The sequence below is a fragment of the Schistocerca serialis genome, chromosome 4 (assembly GCF_023864345.2).
Source record: "Schistocerca serialis cubense isolate TAMUIC-IGC-003099 chromosome 4, iqSchSeri2.2, whole genome shotgun sequence".
Taxonomy (NCBI): domain Eukaryota; kingdom Metazoa; phylum Arthropoda; class Insecta; order Orthoptera; family Acrididae; genus Schistocerca; species Schistocerca serialis.
The window spans coordinates 801,313,507-801,327,654 of NC_064641.1; the positions used below are offsets into that span (position 1 = coordinate 801,313,507).

General features: G+C 39.9%; 1 protein-coding gene across 2 annotated transcripts in view; it reads left to right on the forward strand.

Annotated features, from left to right (window-relative positions):
- LOC126473397 (casein kinase I) overlaps positions 1 to 14,148 on the forward strand; it is a 104,986-nt gene that overhangs the window by 77,667 nt on the left and 13,171 nt on the right. For both annotated transcript variants that reach the window (XM_050100406.1, XM_050100407.1), the window contains exons 5-6: positions 12,101 to 12,179; positions 12,348 to 12,422. In XM_050100406.1, the coding sequence (XP_049956363.1) occupies positions 12,101 to 12,179; positions 12,348 to 12,422 (154 nt within the window). The remainder of the gene's footprint in view (positions 1 to 12,100; positions 12,180 to 12,347; positions 12,423 to 14,148) is intronic.

Below are 14,148 nucleotides of genomic sequence, written 5' to 3' on the forward strand. Positions count from 1 at the left end.
AGTACTCACACCCACTCATCTAAATGAATGACGGAGGCCAGCTCTGATAATCAACTTTTGTTTAGTAACAAGGCTCAAGGAGTCAAAACCAGAATGTTTTTGTAGTGATTAAGAGGAAGGAGGGGCAAAATAGTACCCTCCTATATCCGTAAAGGCTTAGAAGGGCTTGCTGGTACCATAGTCTTATCAATCTGTTGCAAAATGTCTCCTTACTGGTTGAGACTAACAAGGCAAAGCAGGTAGAACTACTTAGGAAGCCAGAAAAAATTGGGTAACTATGACCTAATTGTTGCGTTGTATAACTCACTTAACGCCAACAAAGTTGTGTTCACATGCCATGAAATTATGGAAAAGAACGTAATAGAGCTGAAACAAGAATGGGGACCTCAAGGGTAGTGGATGCGGAGTAAAGGGTGCATAGGAATAATGGAGAAATTGAGAAGACACCATCATTTTGAACATCAGTTCTCCAATGCTTCCTGGACACATTACGGCAGCGTTCTTCTGACCTAACTCTATGCCGTGCTACAAATGCCAGCATTTTTGCCATACAATGCTGATTTGTAGAGGCAAACCAACTTGTGAAAAGGGTAGGAAGGCAGTCCATGAAACTGGGACTGACTGTCCATCTCCAGCAGCCTCCATTAACTGCTCCGGAAGCCACCCAGTATAGAGCCAAGACTGCCCTGTTTTTTGCTTAGGAACACAAAATTCAGGAATAAGGGACCACATGGATCCCATATGCGGAAGACAGAAAGAATAAAAAGTGACAAAACTCCCTAAATTTGACACTTCTTATTCTTCCATAGTGCTGTTCCCTAGATTGATGTTTCAAGGCTAATGATGTTCAGAATACCACTGTCCACCACCAGCACCTGTACATCCCAAAGCAAGGTTGTAAAGACATAGTGAACCTAGCAATATGACAGAAGAGACAGCAATGTTTTCGAAGTGAGCATCATGAATCCACCAAAAAGCAGAGTGCCTTCCAACGCCCCCTTTCCTCAAAGCAGAGTACCTCCCAGCACCCATTTCCCCCACACCCTTGACGGGAAAGGGAGCATGGAAAAGTTGTCAGCATTCTGGTTGAAAGCTGTCCCAGGCAACATCAGACATCATCCTGGCATGTCTGATATGGATTTTTATGTCTCATCAGTGGACCCAGACACTCCTAACCCCACCCCTCTCGCTCTAAAAGTGCCTAACCACCGTGGCATAAGAATAGAAGAATAGGGGTAAATCAAAACCACACTAATGAAATGGCTCCCATTCTCTTAGAACATCTAAATCAATACGGAACTCGTCTGGAGGAACTGAGACTCTTTGTAGAGGATAGACCATTCATCTGTCTAAAATAGAGACTCGTTTTAAACAGACTGATGCAGCTGTGTTCAAAGGTTATCGTTTCTACAGAAAAGACACCTTACTGGCAATAGCGCGAAAGGTGGTGTGTCAGTGTTGACACACTCTCTTCACTTCTCACCTATGCCATTAACTGCAATGCTACAAGTGGTTAATGTTTGATTAGTGGCCAATATTGCTGTCCTGGTGTACTCTGTGTAACTACTGCCCCACAATCCTGTTGATAGTGAGGTCCTTGCGCATCCTCTTGATCAACTACCCAATCCCTTTTTCCTTTTAGGGTAGCAGTGCAGTGTGGGGTTCAAACACCACTCGCTCCAGTGGTCAAATACTTGAGGATTGGACCTGCACTGCAGATATTGTACTGATGAACATGCGTCAAACTACACATTGTAGCACACCAATGGCTTTGTCAACTGCCATAGAAATCTCCTTCTGCTTGCCTACCCTTGCAGACACTACTCAAAGGGAGGTGGATGACAACCTTCATGATGGTGACCACTACCCTATCTGGATCCATCTGCCCCATGGAGTAGTTCCTGAAAGGAAGCTGCCGAGACAGTTGTTCAGAATGGCTAACTGGGTGCATTACAGGCAGTTAGCTGTTTTCGAGTTGCGTGACAGTGTGCAGGACTAGGTGGATCACAATACAACCATGATTCACGATGCCTATGATGCATCAGCCCCAAACTCAACTGGAACACCTAGGAGGTGACCAGTCCCTTGGTGGAATAAGGTTCTGCAGGCAGGGACAGGAGTGCAGCTATGCTATCAGTCAATGCCCTAAAGATGCAAATCTTGCAACCTTTCGAATGGTGCAGGCAAAGGCGAGGAGAATAATTTGGCAGAGTAAGTGGTCTTCGCAATAGTTCCTGAAATCCATCAGTAGGTCCAAATCTGTAAGTAAAGTATGGGAAGCCATCAGGAGGATTTCAAGGCGCAACTCAGAACCACCGGTAACAGCTGTAAGAGTGCAGGAGTCTCCTAACATCGTCTAAGAGACATAGCACAGACAATGGCTGAATTATATAAGTCCCTTACGGCCGATTGAAGCCAGGATATAGCTTTCCGTCAGTATTAGGAGACATAGGAGAAGACTTATTTTGACTTCCATTCCACTAATGCGGAGGAATACAACCAGCCTTCCTCTCTGTGGGAGTAGGATTCTGCGTTGTGAATAGCTGGTGATATGATGCCTGGGTACAACTTGATAACGTACGGCATATTGAAATAGTTACATGCATGGTTGGAGAAGGTCCTCCGTCAGCTCTTCACTGAAATTTGGAGTACAGGAGGCTCTCCCAATTCATGGAAAGAATCTATTTTAATCCCAGTTTTAAAACCAGGGAAAGATCAGACAAATGTCAGTAGTTATCGTAACATTAGCATGACAAGCTGCACATGAAAATAGCACTGGAGCTTATGGGCAACTGGCATAAAGTGCGAGTTCTCAAAACCGGGTCCCGCCTAAGTCATTCTCAGTATGGATTCAGGAGGTATCACTCGGTGCTTTATAGCCTGATCCTGCTCAAAGCAGCAATTCGATAATCGTTCCTTCATAGGCAACACATTATCATGGTTTCCTTCAATTTGGAAAAAGGCTAAGGTACCATAGTATTCCTTTGCAACTCTCGGTGAGGGTTCTGTGGATGCCTACCCACCTTCTTCATATGGACCTTCCTCTTGGACAGGCGTTTTGGATAAAAGGTTGGGAATGTCCTATCTGATAATTTTAAGCAAGGGAAGAGTGTTCCTCAAGGGAGTTTTTCGAGTGTTACAACATTCGCCATAGCTGTAAACAGTATGAGGTCCACAGCGCGATGTCCAGTACTGTGTTCCTTGTTGGTGAATGACTTCTCCATCTTCTGTGCATCCTCCAACCTCACAATGGCTTCTTGGAAATTTCAGCCGATGATCAGGTGGTTGGAGGAATGGTCTTGCACCACATGTTTTGGAGAAAATGGTTTGTCCACACAATTGGCTCTTACACAAGTAGCTCCCATTCTTTTTAATATACCCCTTTTGAAACTTGGGAATACAGTTCTCACTTTTAAGGAAAAGGAGAAATATCTTGGTCTCACTTTTGATTAGAAGCTACCATGGCTGCCACATCTTAAATAACTGAAACTGAGATGTCTTAAGGCCTTAAACAGCCTTAAATGCATCAGCCATGTCGTCTTCTCGTGGTACACCAAGCATGTAGGGCTTAGTCTGGTCCTGCATTGCCAGCATTGAGATACATTCCGCCGCCTCTGGAAGAGCTGTTCAGACACCAGCCACGGGCAACAAGGAACCGCGCAAGGGAGAGCCCAGAGTAGTTAGTTACAAAATGTGGGTGGTATTAAGGTTCAAAGCCACAGATGAACTAGGGAATCCCCCTGGCTATTAATGAGGCCCAGATTACTTCTAGAACTGATTGCATACAGGTAGCACTGCACCACAGACTATATTTTTACAGTTAAATTAAATTTGATTTTACATCACCACACAAATTTTATTCCTGTTTACACCAGTGGGTCCGAGCAGGCAGATTTCGTCCGTTGCTCAGTTGTGTTCTCCAACATTGTCCTCAGGGCAGGACACGCAGAGCAGTTTTCGGTTTCTTATGTGCAGTTGTCTGCTGTCCTGTGGGCAGTGGAGCAGAGGAGATGGTGTTGTAACAAGAAATTCATCTGCTGAGATTCTCAAAGTGTCCTCCTTGGTATTTGTCAGATGTACCCAACAGATCGGATATTGCAGGAAGTGCAGGACACTCTCCTTCTCTTGCAAAGGCAAGGCAAGAAAATAATTATCTGCTGGGTTCCAGGGTACATAAAGACTCAGGGAAGTGAAATTGCTGATGTGACTGCCAAGGAGGCTTGCTCCATTCCAGCTACTGCACGCTGTTCAGTCCACCTGCAGACTGTCACCTCATTTGTGATCGGGAAGGCCATGTGTTGGTGGGAGGCTCAGTGGCTGGAAATAAAGGAATAATAAACTATGTTGCGTAAAACCTTCAGTGAGATTATGGTTTACCATTTAGGAGCTATTAGTAAGACTTATTTTAATTGAATGTGTTTTATGATGAACTGAAGGTTTATTTGGGTCTCCTGTGGGACCTGTCCTGTATTTTAACAGATAATAAGACGAGTGTTGTACATGTTTTGGGATTTTGTGTAGTGTCCAGAATTCTTCTCAGAATATTGTATATCAGATCTTAGTGTGTCATAGTGTCAGAGTCACTCATTATTTATAAGTAGTCATCAAGCCACAGTCATCTGTCCCCTTTTTAACTGTTTATGTACTGCTATTTTATCCATGATTTCATCTAGTTATTCTGCTGTGTCTCGTTGGGATTGTATTACAGGCTTTTCTGAAGCTCACCTTATCGGGGTGGCCTTTAGATTCTTGTAGGGGGGAATGCAACTTGGTTTTCTGTTTTATTGTAATTTTTTTATTTTTCACGATGCTTGTTGGTACATCATTAATACAAGAGTGCTGATGACATTGCTATTTAGCACCATCAGCCATGAATAGAGATCGGAAAAATTCGCGTTTTGCGATTAATGCAAAATAGATGCAAATTATTCCTCAAAATGCGAAAATGTGAAATTATCTAATAGACACTATTTCGTAGCGAACTGTATTTATATGGACTATTTAATCAGAGATAGTTTGAAATAGCTTTATTTTCTGCATATAAATATCGAAAATGTAACCAATTTTCAGTTCCTGGTATTGTACATCTGGTGAAGCCCAGCCTGCAAAATAAAAAAGTGTACGAACACAATGATGTATCAGTGTGCACAGTGATCCGGCACCATGCAGATTGTGGACAGTTCAATGGTCTAATGAAGATACACATCACATAATGCAGCATAATAGTGCTCGGCTGTGGGACCTATCATTTTTACAACAAAGAAACATGCTAGTTTGTGTGTCAGTCGAAGCTCAAAAGATGGTATAATGTGGCAAATTAGGTGGAGGATGTTTTGAGCTGTGGTCGCACCAACAATATTCTGCTAACTGCAACAAGCAGTTGTGCGGTAGCCATCTCTGAATGCCTTGTGTTACGTGTTGCTTCTGGTTTTCTTTATGTATTTTGAAAAAAGTGAAGCGACTAATGTTGGTCTATCATGGATTTCGGTTACCACCCGTACAACAACGGAACAGATCAGAGATCCCTGTAACAATGTGTCAGTTGTGCTGCTGCTGCCATGCTAAACGGAGGCGGAGCTTGTTTCCCGGCACCTCTCTCCTCTCCTCTCCTCTCTCCTGTATGGCTGTCGGAATTCTAGTTTGTATACACTCACAGCTATCTGCCACTATAGCCCATAGTGGCTGCACTCTGCCCTATAGTGACTGGAAAACGAAATGTGTGATGTTTTTCGACTGCACCGAAACCCTTCTCCTAATGTAAAAATCGAGTTACTGTACATTCGGTTCCACTTCTATGCTAAATGTGTTGTCAGTTCAGTTTGTAGCATCCTCAAACATGGGTCGCACAGCTATGAATGCCCATGGGAGGTTGAAATTAATTGTCTGCAAAAATTTGTAATCATCAGTTGGTTGGGGGGAAAACAAGTATGTCCAGAAATACCTTAATTCGGCGATGCGCTCAGTTCGCTGCCAGGAAAATGCTGGTGCCTTTCAACAGAGCAATCATTCTTGAAGGCTTAAGTACAGCAAAACCAAGAAAACAAAGGCCATTGTGGGACAAAAATTGTTGAAGTTTTTGCAGAAGAAAACAATTGAGTCGAAAAGTTCCCAATCAGTACTTTAACAGTAAATTTCAAAGAAGTAGGGCTTCATTCATCTTCAGTCATAAAGTATTTTGTTCTTATATGATATATTAATGGGCCAGTCATGCATCAAGTACTTCAGCAGTTGCCCATGCGATTTTCTTACGAGGAACAGTGGCTAGGTTTGTATGAAACCAGTTACTAATTTTTCTGATCGGGCTGCTTATCTGTAATGGAGCAAAACATAATTATTTAATTGGATGGATAAAACATATACTCACCAAATGGTGGCAGAGCACACCCATAAGGTGGTTGTAATTGGCAAGTTTTTGGAGCCCGTGTCCCCTTCAGGAAGAGGGGTGAAGGAAAAGGGCTGGAGAGGTCTAGGAAAAGGGGTAGATTTTGAGAAAGTCACCCAGAACCATGAGTCAGGGGAGACAGCATATGGAATGAGAAGGAAAGACTGATTGTTGGGGACTGTATTGGATGAGATTTGAAAACCTGAGAGCTTAAAGGTGGAAGACAGTAAGTCTCATCCCATACAGCAAGTCTCCCGTGGCCTGCAGTTCTGGCTGACTTTCCCAAAGTCTACCCCTTTTTGGAAAACCTCTCCAGTCCTTTTCCTTAACCCCTCTTCCTTCTACCAGGAGGAGGAGCCACTGGCTCCAAAAGCTTGCCAACTACAACAGACTTTTATGTGTGTGTTCTGCTGCCACTTGGTGAGTAGATTTTTTTATCTATCCAATGAAAGAATTTTGTCAAAAATTGATAGTTTTGGTTCTTATAATATATAAACTTAACATGTGGAGAGAGAGAGAAGCATGGTGATAAATATCTGAAAATGTTTGTGATGTATACCTAAGTCTTCTCAGACACCAGTCTGAAAACCTTGGCCTGCTAAATAACACAAAAATATTTTCATTTACACTGAATTTGAAAAGTCGCCCGCTATTCTTTCATTATTTTCAGGAGGGAAGTTTGCCAGCCAAGTAATGTTATTGTTAAATCTGTATAAACTTGTGAACTCTCTCTTCAGTATTTCTGTAGGCTATGTATATCTTTTTTTGCTGGCCAAGCAGTGTAAATTCTGTTTTTTTTTTCTTTTTTTTTTCTTTTTTTTTTTAAGTAAAAACTAAATTTTAACCTCAACGTAATTTGGTCAGCTCGAAGTATGCTACAGAGCTTACTTCAAAAAAGGTAGAATCTTCTCCGCCTGTGAGGAACTACTGGAGTTTTATTCATACGAAATCTAAGAATGTTGTTCTTGTTGAGCAACTTTCCCCACCCTTCTACTCAAGCTGAGAACATTCGCTGGTGAAGTATATTCTCAGACTCGCTTCATTCATGTGAACTTGAGAATGTTCTCAGAAATTCGAAACCCAAAGTACATCCATTTTATTCATACACCCCAATGTCTCTTCTGAAGTTTCTCAAACACAAAGCTCCCTGCAACTGCAGCTGCAACGAAGGTCAGTGAATTTATTTGATTGCATTGCATAAACTACTCCATCTTGTAATGCTACGGTTACACAGTATTTGGCCTAAAACACTTAGAATTGTTTTGGATGACTTTGACATCCAGTAGCATTCCACAAATCATTCACTTTTGTATTGTTTTGAGATGGGCTATGTTAGTACTATGTGTTCTCCATTTTCATCAAGGTTCTGAAGAACGTATTTAACATCACTTGTAGTGCACAAATTTACATCTATAGCCTCAGTAGTCAGTATCATCTTCAGCAGTCATGTCATCTCCTTACTCCATTGAACTACAAATTTTAAAATGCTTTCATAAATTTGTTTCCACTATCAGTTAACATTGTTTGATTATGAATTATATGAATTTTATCTGTCATTGTGTCTAGGTAGTTGTTCCGTAGATACGTGCCCCAGAAAATCTTCCGTTCTGTAGATACATGCCCCAGAAAATCTCCAACATGCTAGTGTGTTGGACTATCTGTGGAGTTTACTATTAATCCAATCAGCCCCCCCCCCCCCCCCCAAAAAAAAAAAGACTTCATAGCTTGACCGTACGTTCAGTATTGATTCATATATATTCTATTCATGCAATATTAATTTTATTTCTGCAACTAATTCTTGCTGAAAGTATTTCTTATATTCTGGTAGGTGTCCTTCAGCTGATTACATTTGTACCATAATACGAAATGTTTATATTGTTCAGTGTTTCAATTTAAGTGGGGTTCACCAACATCAGTGGTGTAATGGAATGTATGAAACACTTAACAAATATTATGAAATGTCTTAGACAAACAATCTTTCTTTGTGATTCTGCAAATTTAAAGCTTTCTTTCTTCTTGTCTCATTTGCTTCGCAAGAGCATGATATTCTTCACCAGGTTGTTTGCCTGTATGACTTGTATGAACTCCTCCTCTAATTTTAACAACTGTAGATGAAAAACTGAAGTGGGATCACTAACAACAGTGGATTGTTTATGAGTGGACTACCGTCATCTAAGCCGCTTGATGTCAGCATCGAAAAAGATCTTACTGTGTTTGACTATTACTGACCTCAGAGTCCGTACTTTGTCCACAGTTTGGCAGAGGAAGGGAGAGGAGAAAGCATCAACAAATGCAGAGTATGTTAAATGGGCAGTGTCAGTAGTGTAACTTCCAAGGCCTTTTGCATACAAAGCATTTTTGTGTTGCATTTGTTGCACTGTAAAGTAAGTATAACCATGCACAAACTGAAGCTCTGCAGTGTTGTACTAGACATGGGCTTACTGTAGGTGCATGCCCTTCCTTACCATCGACCTTTGCACTGTCTGACCTCACCAGTTACAGGGAAACTAAACAGTTTGGTGTAGATTGTGAACCACAGTGCAGCTAGACATTTTCATATTAACCAGTCATTGCCAGAGACAAACAAACCATGTCAAAAAAAAATCTTTAAACCAGTTGAGGAATCAACCCCAGACCTCCCAATTTGTAATGTGGCTTTCATTCAGAGGCTCACAAACACATCTGCATACAATATTAATAAATTATTGGACATAAACTGTAGTGAACCACAGGAAGAAAAACTGATTACATAAATGCTAATTGAGAAGGAAACAAGGAAAATGTGGTGGTAGTCTTAGTCATTCATTAATTAGTTATCAATAATAAATGACAAATACTCCATGTATTGGCTGATAATTTATTCAAGAATAATTTTTAAAAGTATCCATTTATTTGAATAATTATTTACATACAAACTTATTCAAACAGTTCAAATTTCTGCGAGCCACTACTAGAAGTTACAACAGTGCTTCCTGAAAATGTCTCACCTTGTGCATTCTATTTCCTCCGTTTTCTCGACTAGTCAACTGTCATTTCTATAAAAGTTTCTGGAAATAGATGGATCTGATGCGGAGATCAATAATTGGATGTAAATTGAATGGCACAAAGATTCTGGAATCAGCATTATTGTATGTGACATCTTGGACAGGCACCAGTATGATCCATAGTTATTACAAACCTTCTAATTTTAGCAAGAGTAACTCCCTTCCTTTTGCTATTACACAGGTATCAGGAAAGGATATCGTGCTTTGTGACTCTTTGTGCTCCAAAAGGCTTATAGATTAGTTAGTTCCTCTGTGTTTTGTCAGTGAATCTGCAATAAACTATGAAAAATAAAGTAAGGGAAATTCAATTCTGATTTATACCTATTGTTGCAGATGAACCTGGAAATATACCAGTAGCAGGAACATAGTGTTAACGCTCAACAGGTGTTCATCCACCTTCTCTGTCAGTACAACACCAAATTATCACCCTTGTCATTTGTCTTCAGTGCTGTCCAGACAACATCCAGAAGCTAGGACCTAATGTTGAGACATCTATGTTTCTCATTTAATGCTGCAAGAAGTTGTATTTGTAATTACTTACTTAAAAATTATATTCCGTAAACACTTTAACGTGAAAGCTAAATAAAAACAGCAAACATTTCATTTGGAACATCCTTTCCTTAAATTATCTGAAATTCATTCTTGTCTGTAATCCACACCATCCCTAGAATCACTGGCTACGTCATCCAAAATATCAAGCTCACTTCTCTTAAAATCGCTAGGTAACTCGAGCAGTTCTATTCTTAATGCCTCACCACCTTGATGAATGAGCCCAACCTTCAGAAACACTCACCTGCAAAGACACAAATGAAGTACATGCATTTCCAGCTGCTTAAACTGCAGTCTCTGTGGAGAATCCAGGCAAGTGGTACCTACAAGTAGATGTAAAGAAATGAAGGGGAACATAGAGAAAGTGCACCAATAAAATTATAGTTGACAGACAGTCAAGCTAACAGTGCTTCCAATTTTATGGTCTAGGTCCCAATGTGCAAAATTGTTTGCTTCATTTATTTCACTTTTATACATTCTATAAACTGAAATTCTTGCCCATTTAAAACACCAGTTCGATATTGAGAACCAGTAGTTCAGTGCTTGCAAATGAAATTATGTTGGCTGAGTTGTTTAAGTGTTCCCAGTGCAGTTATTTCCTAATCAAACTTATCTTAATGTTATATATCTAAAAACAAAGATGATGTGACTTACCAAATGAAAGTGCTGGCAGGTCGACAGACACACAAACATACACACAAAATTCAAGCTTTCGCAGCAAACTGTTGCCTCATCAGGAAAGAAGGAAGGGGAGGGAAAGACGAAAGGATGTGGGTTTTAAGGGAGAGGGTAAGGAGTCATTCCAATCCCGGGAGCGGAAAGACTTACCTTAGGGGGGAAAAAAGGACGGGTATACACGCGCGTGTCTGTATATGTGTGGATGGGTATGTGTGTATGTGCGAGTGTATACCCGTCCTTTTTTCCCCCTAAGGTAAGTCTTTCCGCTCCCAGGATTGGAATGACTCCTTACCCTCTCCCTTAAAACCCACATCCTTTAGTCTTTCCCTCCCCTTCCTTCTTTCCTGATGAGGCAACAGTTTGTGGCGAAAGCTTGAATTTTGTGTGTATGTTTGTGTTTGTTTGTGTGTCTGTCGACCTGCCAGCACTTTCATTTGGTAAGTCACATCATCTTTGTTTTTAGATATAGTTTTCCTACGTGGAATGTTTCCCTCTATTATAACCTTATCTTAATGTTAGTTATTTCTGCCTTAGACCTTTGGAATGTTGTTGAAGTTTTTGCCATATTGTGGCATGTAATTTCTGCAGTTCTTGTTTTATGGAGGAGGAATTGACATTTGAAAACACTGCTTCAAATTCTAAAGCTGCTTTTCATGCAGTTGAAGTAGGATGGTGGAACCAATACTCTTTTCTAGGTCTTCTTTCTTGTGCAGTTAATGAGGCCTAAAGTGAAAGTCAGCACTGTAACTGTATATGTATAACACATATATGTATAACCTATTGTCTTAAAATATGTATTTCTTTATCTTAGGTAATTCTGTTAATGTTCTGTCCTTATGTTTTATGTGTAGGTGTCGTGTGTGTGTGTGTGTGTGTGTGTGTGTGTGTGTGTGTGTGTGACTGTTATCCCCCCTGCCTTAGTATAGTATGATGGGATCTTGTATTTGATTACAAATGGCATCAGCACAATGTCCTAAATATGTTGTCAGCCGTGGTCAGAACTGTGTTCTGTGTAGTTGTGAGTGTATTGTGTTGGAGCAAAGTGACTTAACGGCATGGCCAAATTGTTGGTACTCATTGGGTGCTTCTGTAAAAAGGAAGCCAAAATGTCTGGTGTTTCAAAAGGCACCATGTCTAAGATTTATGCCATATAGAGGGATAGTGGAAAAACATTATCCACTAGGTCACAATGTGGGTGAAAGTGTGTGTTGAGTGATCATGACGGTTCCTCTCCTTTGCTAGTTTTGGTCCTAAATCGCATACAATTATTTTTCTTCTCGCAGCTAAAAAAATTGTTATAAATAATTATTTTCCATAAATTACTTCTACTTTACCATATAAAGCAATTGTAATATGTGTAATGAAATTAAAGTGTAATAAATTGTATAAATTTGGACTTAATATTTTGTTAGTAATTGTAACATGCATTTGTTTCCTTTGTTTTCAGTCGTAGGGATGATATGGAATCTCTGGGGTACGTGCTCATGTACTTCAACCGTGGCAGTTTACCCTGGCAAGGTCTTAAGGTTAATATCAAAATCATTTCTTCAGTAGACTTGAGAATTCAATATTCTTAGGTTGCCACTGACTTATTTTGAAATATCTACTCTCACACTCTTGTTACATTTCTACTCGTATTTGAGGATTGTGTAAATAATGCTGTATGTCATATAACGAGCCTCTTTAATTTTCAGGCTGCAACAAAAAAACAGAAATATGAGAAGATAAGTGAAAAGAAGATGTCAACACCTGTTGAGGTTTTGTGTAAAGTAAGTACTAAATGTAAATTAATAGATTTTGAAACACACCTGTAATTCAGTAGTATCATCACTCATATTTGTAACAGATTCATGTTTCATAAGGTCTCACAAATGTAATTCATTGATGTGGATATTTCCTATTATGTAAAATGTACATTGAAAATTTGAGAAGTTACTTTATCGCAGACTTGGACTCCAACCCGGGTACTTGTGTGTCATGGGCAATGTGTTACCAATTAAACTAAAAGTAAACCTTAACGCTTTTACTCAAGCGTTCAACTTGCTGGTAGTTCTCTTCATACCTTGCAAACCAGCTCCATGGTATTTAGAATAATTGATAACATCTTGAACCTTTTTGATGATGCAGTGAATGGGACATACCCATGTATTCTTTGTTGGGTGGTCTGCAGCTTCTATATATTTGGTAATGGACTTCTTGTTGTACATAGTGTGCTGCACCTCAGAACTACTTATTTGCCATACCATTTTTAGGACATATAGCTCATAATCAGTTGCGTGTGGTACAGAGAATGAGCAAAGAAGTGTGTGCACATTGGTGTTGGTAACACAAGAAAATATGTATACACTTAAGTACAAACTGATTATTTACATACCGTGAACATCTGCAACAATCAATGTGTCTGTCAACTACAAAATCTTTGATAGTTAAAAACAGTCTACATAAATTCTTAGCTTTTGATATATTTACTTCTGCATAGTATTTGTACAAACAAGACATTCAGTGTACATAATTAATGGATGCCACAGATGTAGTGAGGTATGACCTAACAGGTAATAATGGCCTGTACTACGAGACACTTCACCCTTTTTTCATGTTTCCTTGTGCTGTGTCAGCTACTGTGGAAGTCAGCACCAACACAAACAAGGAAGGAGAGAGGCAGCAATGGCCGGTGGCAGGATCCAAAATGATCTGTATATTAAACTTTCTAATTAATAGGACACTTTATTTCTAAAAATAAGAGAAACATAACTTAATGTTATGTAGTGGCTTGAGTTGCTTTTTGCACCTCCTACGTGCAATTTCTTTACCCACTATTACTATGTGCAGAACGCAGTGTAAGTATCATCTTCCTGTTACTCAGTATTGAGGCTCTCAAGGTCTGTGGTCAAACTGGAGCCGATCAGTCATGAGCGCCTGGTTAAATCAGCATTGACAGGGGGCACTGAACTCTCTTCCTGGAGGTGTGGCGATGCTCACTCTGCCCATTGGCCATCAGGTCAGCGCCTTCTTGATGCAGTTTCGTGGCGCTGCACTGCTTGTTGTGCAGCCGATGCATTATGTCTGCACACCATGCTGTGACAGTATTGTCAAAGATGGTCCGGAAGTGTGCCATTTAATGTTTTGCAGTTACACCATGTTCACATGATGATTTTGTGTACCACAGACGTAAGACAGATAATGGACCCTATGTGGGCCATGTTGACATTATTACAGAAAGGATATTATTAGAATTTAAATAATCATGGGATTCTGTTTTTCCTTTTTCTTTCTTTTTTGCTTTTCCTTTCTTTTTTTTCCGTTCTTTATTTTTGCCTTTGCATTTTTTTTTTTTTCTTTTTTTTCTTTTGCCTTTCCTTTTGCCTTTGCCTTTTTCTATTTTTTGCCTCTCCTTTTTCTTTTCTTTTTCTTGCCTTTCCTTTCGTTTTTGCCTTTCCTTTATTTTTTTATTTTTTTGCCTTTCCTTTTTTTCTTTTCTTTGCCTTTCCTTTTTTT